The sequence below is a fragment of the Amphibalanus amphitrite genome, unplaced genomic scaffold (assembly GCF_019059575.1).
Source record: "Amphibalanus amphitrite isolate SeventyFive unplaced genomic scaffold, NRLGWU_Aamphi_draft 000009F_arrow, whole genome shotgun sequence".
Lineage (NCBI taxonomy): Eukaryota > Metazoa > Arthropoda > Thecostraca > Balanomorpha > Balanidae > Amphibalanus > Amphibalanus amphitrite.
The window spans coordinates 393,916-406,137 of NW_024881505.1; the positions used below are offsets into that span (position 1 = coordinate 393,916).

Sequence of the window (12,222 nt, forward strand, 5' to 3'; positions counted from 1 at the left end):
GAATGGCATGTGCACGGATAAGCCGACCATCACGAGCTCGGACGGAGATGTCGAGACAACGCCAGAGATGTCAGTCATATCGTCCATACATCACGGGTCTCAGAATTATGGCGGTCGAATGGGCCAACTTTCAGTCAAGATGACGCACTAAGGCAAATGGATGACAACAAATGCCGTTCAAATGCGTCTTCTGGTGAAGTTCAGCCAGTGGAAACCTTCATTGCCGTAAAGAAAACAAAAAGCCCCGACTTCTGTCAGCAAACTGACGTCGACCTTGTGAAATGTTCCGTGAGATGAGTTTATGCTCAAGGACGACCACTTCCTGACGTGAATTGTCTGAGGATGGTGTTCGTATTTGACGATCGCGGATCTCTAGGTCGAAAGAATCGTAAAGTACTGCAAGCGGAGTAATTTATTAGTCTGTGTTAGCTCATTAGCAAATTTGCCACATCGTTATATCCCATTAAAACGACAGAAGATTGTAATTTGATTAATTATAAATAGATTTTATCGATAGTTTGCGGGAAACAACAGTTACAAAAACAGAGGAGGCACGGAACGGAAGCGTCGGTGCAGACCAGGGCGAGGCAGGTAAATCCCTGCTAACGTTCAACGCCTTCCAATCGCCAAGAGTCACGACTAGCAACACCTGTGAGGGTCAAGGTCCGGAAGCGGGAGCCTCTCCAGAGCCACGGAGCACTACCCTTTCCTTCCAGAAGCGGGGCCTTGGCCGGATCAGTCATCAAGGACAGGTTCACGGCCATGCAATTGAAATGAGATACATGATGAAATAATGGAACCAAACACGGGCGATAGTATCAACAAACACTCGGCAGGGAGACTGTCGGCAGTGCCAAACCTTGTAACAGCGCAGCGGAGAAGACCAAGGGCAAATGTCATAGGGGGACCTTGCTCGCAAAAGGTAGAGTAGAAGGGACATTAAATTATGGTAACATGATCATGAATTTGGCCTTGATTCGGGACGACGGTCAATGTATCACCCGTCGAAATATGCATTTTATTGCACATCCATAGGTGCGGCTAAACATGTATCGGCACATTACCAGCGACGATTAAAAAGGTTGCCACAAAAAGCACCTAGAACATCGAATTGTTCGACATTTTTACTCGGTAAGTCAGCGTATTTTGATGACAGCGCACTGTAGATCACTATGTATGACGGCACGTAGACGGCAGCTTGTACCCGATCACTGGCAGACACTTAAAACTATAATGAGCGATCAGTGGACTGTAGTCAACGGGCAGTGGGGAGTCACCAGCAGGCTGCACTACCGACTCTGACTACAAGTATGACTCTGCATCCCGCCCGCCTCCTCACCTGCAGGTAGAGCGTCTTTTCACGTGCTAAGCTGACGAACGGCACCACCACGATGGCCTTGCGCTTCTGAGAGACCACCCGGCGCAGCAGCAAGATCTCTGCCACCAGTGTCTTGCCTGGGTGATCGAAGCGAGTTAGTACAGGAAGGCATAGCACAGCATCGAATGGTCACATTTCCAGCTTTGATTGTGCTTCATTTACCGGCGCTCTGGTCTAACGCTCACATTCCATATGGAAAAGATGCGTCTAAAAAGGTCATAGAATTTGAATTTGATTCAATATTGCCTCAGAAAAAAAAAACTGAGATCAGAGTCGGAGACCAGCCTTGGCGGATACAAATATTCTCTTCTGCGCAACACGAGCCACGAAACAGTCGGCGACTACGTTTTCGATTCTCGGAAGCATATGCAGTCAAACATTTTGGTATTTGTCGAACCTTCTACATATATTGATTACTTGAATAATCACTTTGTGATGTTTCTGAGCATGGCTGAACATATTCATTAATCATCAATTCTGTTGATGCATCAAGGCCTTTCGCATGCCAAGTTGTTTGTCCTGCATACGAAAACTGTGCTGAAAATTGGCAAGTATGCAGCGCTATGGGCTGGGTAAAACACGGCGTCCGGACTGGTAACCCCGCAGGACAGACTGAGGGCGAGACCCATCTACCTACCCCGATAACCAGGGTGGAGGTGACGGGTCGCCCGGCGCCACCACCACCGCTAGGGCATCGCCCAGGGTCCCTGGGGCCATTCAAAAGGCAGCCAGATGCGGTGTAATCCGGCCAGACAGAAAGTAATCTTGGTCCAGACCACTGTCACCTCACCAGCCAGCAAATACAATCGAGCTGACATCGCCGATGGCACATAATCAGTAAACGTGTTTATTGCCTAGGCATTAGCACCACACTTGACCAAGGCAGTCCCACCCCCTCCAATCCTAGAATGCCAGCGACCTTGCACAAGATCCGAGCACGATGCATGTGCATATGCAGAGCTCGTTGCAGTGACGGGGCCGACAGAATCTGTCACCTTAGAAAGCCTCTTGGGCGACTCTCAGTGGCTTGCATATCGCCGGCACGGGATAACTAACAGGATTAGCGGCAGGTAGCTGCGACATGCCACCCCCACCGGCCCGCCAAAACAGACACCTGGCAAAGCAAGGCCCCTCGAGACTTTCGTAACATGGACTGGTGGCAAGCTACAGAACCCGCGAGGTTGGCACACGGCACGGACTCCGTGTTCAAGGCAGGTTAGGTGACCCCGAACCACAACACCTCATTGAGTTCTATCGTCCTTGATATTGCAGAAACGAATGTCATTAGTAAAAGTAAGCTATATATTGCGAAAGTGATCTGGTGACGTGGATCACCTAATTCAATTAAAAATTACAGATCGCACTAGCGACGCGAACAGGTTTAAATTAAATACGTGCTGAAGAGACCACGACTCGCAACCCTAAAAATTAGAGTGGGATGAAAGCGACACGAGCCATGTCCTACGACACAATCACAAATTAAAATGCCATCAAGGATGACATAGGTAACCTAGTCAATTAGTTAGGGTTTAGAGACGCATTGACTTCAGTGTGGTTACAAGACATATGGGTTTCCATTAGCAAATATAATATCCTTAGATCACAGAAGGCCTTATGTATATGTATAATCGCACTGGTAATCCTAGTGAGTTTTGAGCATAAAAAAGTGGAGCATACGTTCATGCGCAGTTGAACCGCAGTCGGGTCAAGAACCGCAATGAATCGAGGTCAGGCCATTGACCTCGAGTCGAATACTTAGACCATGCCTTGGTATTTATAATCATGGCCATCAGCTTCTTTCATTCTAATGCCTCCTAAGATAACGATCACGTCGTATCATGCAGTATCATGTAGGAACGCTGAAGTCAGATAAAAGTCAGCCATGACAACTTCTCTCTGCCAGCGGCGCAGTTCTCGCTAGTTTCGGTCGGTCGTCGCCCCGTCTTCGGTGCTCCGTGTGAACCCATCCAGACGGGTTAGCGCCCACCACTGTCACGACGGGGGTTAGCTGATTCATATTGGGGGCTGGGGCCCGGGGGTGTTTGTCCAGCCGAGCTGAGCAGTGTGCAGCGTGCACTGCAATTGCTGTGAGGTTTCTCCTTTAACTGAGTTTTGAGGAGAGGAATGTGTGAAGACCGGTAAGGGTAACTTAAATACAAAGTGCAAGGCGCGATTTTAGGGATGTGTCGTGTCGTCGTGCATTGGCACTCACGCAGCGTTGGAATTGTGGGCTCTTTCTGGTCCCGGGGTTTTATCCTCCGGTTGGGTTAACCCCGTCAAGAGTTGAGCCTATCGGGACCTGCTCAGGGCCGCGGCTGTTTTCGTCACTCGCCCTAGCCGAGATGCAAAGTCAATAGTCACACGAAGAGTTTAACCCGCGCATGACTGGGGGGGGGGCACTACAAAGCCCCCCTCCCGTTTTTCGGCTAAATCTTCTAAACCGTTTGACAGATCAACACGAAACATGCGGCACACTCAATCGCATCAATTTGACAACTTGTGTTAAAATTTCAACTTTCTAGCTACCATAGTTTGGCTAGAAATGACGTCAGAGTGACGTCATGTCGGCCGATTGTGATGCAAAATATTGAATTACGGCAAACGCTCTCAAGAGCTCAGTTTTAAGGCTAGATCCAATTTCTTTGCATGAGTGGACTACAAATATACGTAGCTATCCAACTGATACCCCGAATTTTCGAAATTTTGATAATTTTGAAAAATATGTATTTACAATTACAAAAAAAAAAAATATAGGGGAAGTTGGGGGAACGCCGAATACTTTTTTCTGACGCCTGTAGCACGCAACGTAGACAACATAAGCTATTCTTGTTGGCGTCATTCGAGAGGCCAGTCGTTTGCCTTTCAAACATACCAGGCGCATTTGATGAATTCGCATACCGTTAAGCACACAAACTAAGAATATCAAAGAAGTGACTTTTTCGGCGTTGCCCCGGACTGCGGGGAAAGCCGAAAATGGGAAAAATGATCTACGGGGAATGCCGACAATGATGTTTTGCCATTTTATCTCAAACTTTATCCAGAATTCATCAAAGCTGACACGCGTTTAAGATCTTGAGGACGCTTGGTGCACACTGGAAGTTATAATTGTGTGATATAATAAGAAAATGCCAGGTAAATCATTCCTTATAGGTAACAGGCCGTTGTGTCGGTTGAAAGTGTAATTTGTGTGGCTAAAAATACGCGTTGCTATTCTACAGCAGTAAAGTCCACGTATCGTGCTTTAACGTGCGTAATTGCACGTTTTCGGCATTACCCCAGCCAGCCATACTTTCATTTGCAGGCCCATTACTTTTCAACGTGCTGTATAAATTTCAAATAGGCAGCACACTTATGCAAAGACATGCTGAAGATTACTTGACCGAATTGGCCAGACAAACGGTAGCATAATGAGTAACAAATGCAGCTTCAAAGGCGCATGTAGTACAAGGGAAACGTACCTTGAAAACGCTCTTGGCGCCCTCACAGCCGAAGTTTTCCGAATGACGACTCGTAACAAACATGCGATAATTGTAGTCACTTAAGATTCAGAGCATCACTGACAGGTGGCATTCATGTCGTACAGTTTTCGAAATATCTCGAATTTCGGCTTTGCCCCAACTCCGGCATTGCCCCAACTTCCCCTATTTGATTTTTTTCAAAACGTTTTTGATTTTTCGAAAAACCGTAATATATGTGATAGAACACACACTGGTAAACTACTCTAGCAAGTTGTAGCCTAATTTCTGTAAAAATAGCCATGATATTTGTATCATTGTCAAAATTTTACATTTATGTATTTTTTAAAACCATTTTCAGTACATTTTTGACATCGTACAGCAATATAAATGGCACCATCGTGTTCCTCAGGTCAAACTGCATCTGACAGGCACCTTTTATATTGAACAATATCATTTTTAAAATTTGACCTTTTCTGACCTGAAAGTGACCTAACCTCCGGTAGATGCAGCTGAAAATGACCTCAAATGACACAGACGACATTGTTTTCGAAATCTACGAGTAAAATGGACCATAAAACATACGGCACGTGACCGATACATGATATACAATTTTCGTAACCTAGGATGACCTGGCCTTGACCTGAAAAATACGAAGTAAAAGTTCGGTACCCTCAAAGTATCTAAGGCATATACCAAGGAAAGCGTTAACCAAAAATGAGCCTGATCGGACTTATCAGCCGGCGGTCAGAGCCTAAATTGTGAACAAGCAAAAATGATAATTTTAATTTGACCTGACCTGTGACGTCATCGGTGTCCTCGAGGTTAATGAAAATAGGTTTAGTTCGACAGTTTTTTCCAGGGCTATCAGAAGCCGTTTGAAGTTTGACGATCGGCCCAGTAGTTTCGGAGATAGGAGGGGAGCTCTGGATAGCCCCCCCCCCCCCCCCCCCGTCACTCGCGTTATGGAAAATACCCGGGCCAGGCAAACCAGCCTAGTTCAGAGTTATTATTAATGTTTGGATAAATATGAAAGAATAGCGCTTTGGAGAAACGTTAAAATTCGAAATCGTTTACCTATTCAGGGGCCCTGAATAAGCTTCGTGTGACTATCAACTTTGCATCTCGACTAGAGCGAGCGGCGAAAGCAACCGCGGCCCTGACAGGGTCCCGAAAGGCTAAACGCTGGACAGGGCTAACTCACCCGGAGAATAAATCAACGGGACCAGAAAGAGGCCACAGTTCCAACGCTGATTGGCAGACAATTCGTAAGATTACCAAAACACAAAACATCATTCTTATATTTCCGATATCAGACTGATAACGTTTCCCTGTCTCTTTTAACATTTGAACACCAGCCTGGAAACGGTAGGTCTAGGGCATTATGATTCGCTTTGCAGACCAACAGGTGAGAATTGGACTCGAGCGAGTTCAGAGGTGAAGGCACAGGGCCCATTCGAAGGCAGCGTTTTACTGTTATGCTTGACTGATGCAAATCTAGGCTGTAGCTACAATACACTTAGTCGACTAACAATTAATGTCAGTGCTTCCAAACACCCGCTACCACTTTGTAATTCGGGAGCCCGGATGTCATTAGCATCGAAGACGGAATACCTACCATAACAAAGCTGCGATGTCTCACTGGTAGGCAGAGACTTCGCCGGCATGTCTTACTGTAATCATTCTCTGCCTTCTGCAAGGCTGGTTACCGATACCACATAGGCCTCTGCGGCGAAGGAGCCCAGAAAGCTGGCTCGGTGGGGGAATCACACGGCTACTGAGAAATCCCAGCCACGGCCCGATATATGCGGAACGTTCTGACCGATCAGACGTCTTATCACGAGACTATGCATGTCAGGTCTTATCGCAGACGTGAGGGCATTTAAATCGTCAAATGTTATGCTCGGTATTTGTGAAATATCGTTACATATAATCGCATCGTGAAAAATCAATAGTTTTGATAAAACATCCCGTTTGAGTAAGCCGTATACTGGCCGTATATCAAAAATGCGACAATCAGATATGGATACTCATTTGTGATCGACACGGATAGTTTCATGAAGGCCATCTGTGAAGGCCAGATTGCAATGGATTCACTTAGCCAGGGCAATCAAGGACAGAGCGGAGAGGAAGAAAGCCAACGAGGAAGTACATATGTAGCGAAGAGGGCTTTGCATAAGTAAGCATCTCAGACGACCTACATACATTGCAGACCGCCCTGTCTGGACGCCTAAGAACCCATTAGGAAAAGCGTGTTCCGCTATTTTAGCCTTCCCGTACCTAGTATTGAATGGAGCTGCAAATACGAAACCCACTAAATAAATAAATGGTACCAGTGAATATTATCCGCACGTGATGGGTCTATCATTCGGCATTTACGATGCCTAAAAAACTCACATTTAAATGTCTCTGTTGTTAAAAATGTACAGCCCACCGCTAAAGTAATGTAGGGGTTTACCAATCTCAACGGTTGGCTTTGACTGGCGATTGTTTAATGCGGAGTGATCGAAAAGAAGATGTCAATAGCTAAAGTTGCAGCTGCAAGGATGACGATACATATAAGCTACATTCAAAGTTTCATTGTAGTCTGGCTAATCGTTCCTAAGCTTCAGAAACAGAACATACCCAGGACTGAAACCGCACATTACTTCTGCTGTGGACTGTACATCGAAAGTCAATATTGCCACCTTCTTTCTTTTGGAGCCCCTAACCAGTACTCAAGATTTCAGATCAGCTATGTTGAACAGAACTAAGATGTGCTAAAAACTTATCTCCAACGGGCTCAATTAGGTTTCCCGTAAGAAACCTTTCAATCAATCCAGTTAGCTCTCCCGGCGATAGACATTCTGGGGTAACATTAAATTAGCAAGATCACCCGCATCTCGTCAGACGCAGGCACGTGCAATTCGTTTAACCCGCGCCCCACTGGGGTCTGCGTATAACACGCCCTACTGGGGGGGGGGGCTATTCATAGCCCCCCCCCCCCTCCTAACTCCGAAACTACTGGGCCGATCGTCAAAATTCAAACGGCGTCTGATAGCCCCGGAAAAACTGTCGAGCGAAACCTAATTTCATTGACCTCGAGGTCACCGATGACGTCACAGGTCAGGTCAAAGTAAAAATTATTAGCATTTTGGCTTGATCACGTTTTGGGCTCTGGCCGCCGTCTTACAAGTCAGACCAGGCTCATTTTTGGATCACACACTCGGGAACAGATGCTCTAGTTACCCTGAGGGTACCAAACTTGTACTTTGATTTTCAGGTCAAGGTCAGGTCATCACAGGTCACGAAAATATTATATCATGCGTCGGTCACGTGACACATGTTTTATGGTCCATTTAGGTCAGATATTTCAACTTTGATGTCGTCTGTGTTATTCGAGGTCATTTTGAGTCGAATTTAGCTTATGTTAGGTCACTTTCAGGTCAAAAAAGGTCAAATTTTGAAGTTAAAATTTTTTAACAAAAAAGGTGTCTATTGGATGCAGTTTGAGCTCAGGAACACGATGGTGCTATTTATATTGGCGTACGATGTCAAATACGTGCTGAAAAATTGATTTGAAAAATTAATAATTGTGAATTTTTTGCAATAATGCGTAAAACTTGGCCATTTTTGAAGATATTTAGCTAAAACTTGCTAGAGTTAGTCATAATAATGCGTTCTATCACATATATTCTGTTTTTTTCCGAAAAGTCAAAAACTTTTTGAAAAAAATGTAAAAATATAAATTTTGGATATTATTATATAAAATTTTCGAAATTTTCAAAATTTCGAAAATCCGAGATAGCAGTTTGATAGCGCAGTCTATTCTGAGTCCTCTCATGCAAAGAAATTGGATCTAGCTTAAAAACTGAGCTCTTGGGAGCGATTGCCGTGGTTCAATGTTTTGCGTCGAAATCGGCCGAACATGACGTCACTGTGACGTCATTTCCGGCCGACCTATAGTAGGTACGAAGTTCAAATTTTTACACAAGGTGTCAAATTGATGCAGCCTAAGGTACTGAAAGTTTGGCGTCGATACGTCAAGCGGTTTGGAAGTTATTGCAGAAAAACGGGAGGGGGGCTATAAATAGCCCCCCCCCCCCCCCAGTGGGGCGCGGGTTAATATGTCTTCAAGTCAAATAAACAAAAAAGATAATAGCGCCCCCTATCAAGGCCTATATATGGCCTTGACGGCGCCTGCAAAAAGTGAAGGGCTTCGCTAGACTTTGTGGATTAACTCAGGTCACGAATGTATACTCTCTTTCCCGATTCCGGAGTTTAAAGACATTATGTGACTGACCTACATGTGGACGTGTCGATTGGCTGGTCACGTGACGTCACGATCGTAATTCGTAAAAAGTCATATGACTCGGCACTCCACCAATTTCATGACACTGACTAGCACACTCAGCAAGGGATCTCCCCACGATGAGAACGTTTGAAGTAACGTAGCCGACATATCAAACCAGGCCCCATCACGTGGCCAGCCCACCTCTTCATTCACACACGTCACCTTGACCTGACTACCACATCCCCAGCAAGCCACCTCACGTGACCCATCAGCCCGAAGACCAGCTCGATCACGTGGCGGACTTACCTGAGGATGTGGGTGCCGAGTAGACGAGATTCCCTCCGTGGAGCACATCGCCGGTCCTCAGACACTCGGCCTGCCAGCTGTATAAGTGGCTCAGACCGGCATTGATGTAGTTCTGTAACGGACGGGGCGGTAGGAGACAGAGTTAAAGCGCTGGATCCATAAATGGGTGCCATGAAGATGAATAGAGGCAGTTTACAAACTCGTGTCTGACCTCGAAAATGGGGCTTCGAAACATGGCAGCCTTGTCTGATGTTGTTCTACATGATAAGATTTTGAAGCATGTAACTGAAAGCCCTTGTTCCCTTTCAGCGCCTCTCTGTTTGGCCTGCAGAAGGATGCATTATGTAGCTGTACCTGTCGCAACACGAAAATAAAGCAACTGACATGGGACCAGTGCTTGATCTAGAGTCTAAATACCTGGAAAACAACCTTCGCCTTTCTTTTTGCAAATGGGAGCAACCAGAAGGTCGAGGACAACAGCATCTCTGCTGTACCACACCCCTCACGAACATAAAGTGAGTGTGGCAAAATGAGCTTCATGCATTATGGAATTACAGGACAAAGGACTGTGCACAAAGTAGTTACAGGCACCCAAGAAACACAGTTTTCCTATGAACAAATGGTCCCCATGCCTCAAATCCCAAGAACAACATACGGCCGATCAGCGGCCGTCCGACCATAAACTTATGATCCGACCTACCTGGGCAATGCAGTCGGGCAGTCCCCACTCAGTGATGGTGCTCCGTGGTGAGGGACTTCCCCTTGTCACGACCTGTTCCTCCCCTCCGTCAGGAGAGGGACTTGTGTCCTTGGTGGGAGATCTCACGGCCACAGGGGGTGCACTGACCCCTGAATTATGAGTTCTCTGGTGCCCTCTAGAAGCACTGGTGATAACACTCACACCACCATGGCGTGATCCCACTGCCACTGATTGGTTGGCCTCAGAGGTTCTCTGGTCACCTCTAGATGCCCTGGTGATATCATTTACATCATCACGGTGTGAGACATCACCTCGGTGAGAGGCGTCGGACCGGACCGACCCTCCTGCCGCTGGCTGGGACGTCTGACTGGTAGTGGCGAGGTTTGCCTCCCCGGCTGCCGCCGCACCTTCCACCTCATCAATGGCCGCCCCCAGACCAGACATTGTCCACAGCGAGTCGTCCCTGGAGAGGAGCAGAGTGTCCGCCTCCGTCCTCTGCCGCTCCTTCCCGCTCTTTTCTCCGCCCGCCCCACACTCCGTCCGATTCACGGAGGTCCCCGCAGCGTCATCGGCAGCAAAAGACTCGAGTAAACAGCCAACAGTCTCGTTTGCCACGGTGTGACCCACAGCAGCACTGGTGACATCCCCGGCGGTCGTCCGCTCCGCAGTCCGGTCCAGGACAGCACCACTGGTGTCTGTGGAGGTCGCTGGTGCCACCCTGCCTTCTAGAGCAGCGCCGCTGGCACAGCTGGTGTCCCCTACAGCGGTAAACTCCAGGGTGGTCATCAGACGCGATCTGTCGGTGATCCGTCGGCGCCGGCCTCTGGCGGGTTTGGCGGCGGGCCGCGAGGTGCCGCTGGCGTTCGAGCCACCACGGCTGGAGTTGGCACCGCCGCGGCTGGCACGCTTTGCCGCTCGGGACGAGGCGCGAGGAGCAGGAGGCGGGGGCATCATGGTTGTCTCAGCGGCAGCAGCGGTGGAGGGGGAGGGCGGCAGTTTCTCGTCAGCCAAGTCATCTGCACTCACCAGCTGCAACAGAGTGTCATCACCGAACAGTGTGCTGCTATGGGAGGCTGGGCCCGGAGCTGGAACTGAGCCTGCTGCAGGGGTGGGCCGCAGGTGGCCAGAGCGGCGGGTGGACCCTGTGCCACATCCATGGCCTTTGGAAGCAGGCAGCAGGGAGAAGCAGTCTGACAGCTTTGGGTGACCTGTTGAGCTGGAGAGACCCGGATCCAGCCGATCCAGAGAGGCCAGTAGTCCAGTGTTCTCCAGGGTGTCAGCAAACATGGAATCCATCTGTAACATAAAACTTGAGTCAGGTTTTCAGTTCACATCAGCTTAATAGGCACATTCTGAGAAAAGCATACCAACTTGAAATGAAAAATACATAGGCTGATGCCTAAATAATGCACAAGCAATTGCTTACTGCATGCTTATCAATAACATCAACATGGAATCAAGCAGCTCTAGTTATGCTCTCTATTAAAACAAAAAAGAGCAGCTGGCCAATGAACACCTGGTTCTCCAGTCTCAACACTCCAGTCCATAGTCCAACTGTTCCTTTCCGCATCAGGGAACAACAAATTGAAATAGATGTATTGATTGAATGAGCACTAGCATCTGGAAGTCCTTTGTATTCACAAGTAGGTATTCATCACCATTATTGTTATCACTTAAATGAGCTTACAATTCAATCAGCCAATCCATTCAGCACCACTTAAAGGGAATAGTTCACTTTCCTGATATTAGTCTTTTTGCAATTAATGATCTTTTTTTGCTCAAAATCATCAGAAAATAAGATAAAACTTTCCCATGAAAAGGATTATATTCTAAATTTTAATAGAGGAAGGACTATATTCTATATAGAATAATGTTAGGCGTGGAAGCTTATTACGCGTTAATCATATTACGTAAATCAAATTTACGCACAATTTACGCATGCTGGATTGACTGTAAGCAGCATGCTGATTGGTTGATGATGGCGTGGCTGCATTCCTCAGCAAGGCACTCTTTACGGAATAAGAAAGGAAATATCTTTGTCTAGGGTGATCACTGGGCCATAAAAGCTCCTGGTGATTTGTACCTGTCTCAGCTCAAGCTATGAAAGTGC

At 47.1% G+C, this 12,222-nt stretch overlaps 1 protein-coding gene across 1 annotated transcript in view; it reads right to left on the minus strand.

Annotated features, from left to right (window-relative positions):
* The window catches only part of LOC122379646 (DNA polymerase theta-like), a 143,702-nt gene extending 132,636 nt beyond the window's left edge, over window positions 1–11,066 (minus strand). The window contains exons 1-3 of the mRNA XM_043362007.1: window positions 10,875–11,066; window positions 9,413–9,524; window positions 1,340–1,455 (exon numbers count right to left, since the gene is read on the minus strand). Coding sequence (XP_043217942.1) covers window positions 1,340–1,455; window positions 9,413–9,524; window positions 10,875–11,066 — 420 coding nt within the window. The remainder of the gene's footprint in view (window positions 1–1,339; window positions 1,456–9,412; window positions 9,525–10,874) is intronic.
* Between the last annotated feature and the right edge of the window lie 1,156 nt (window positions 11,067–12,222).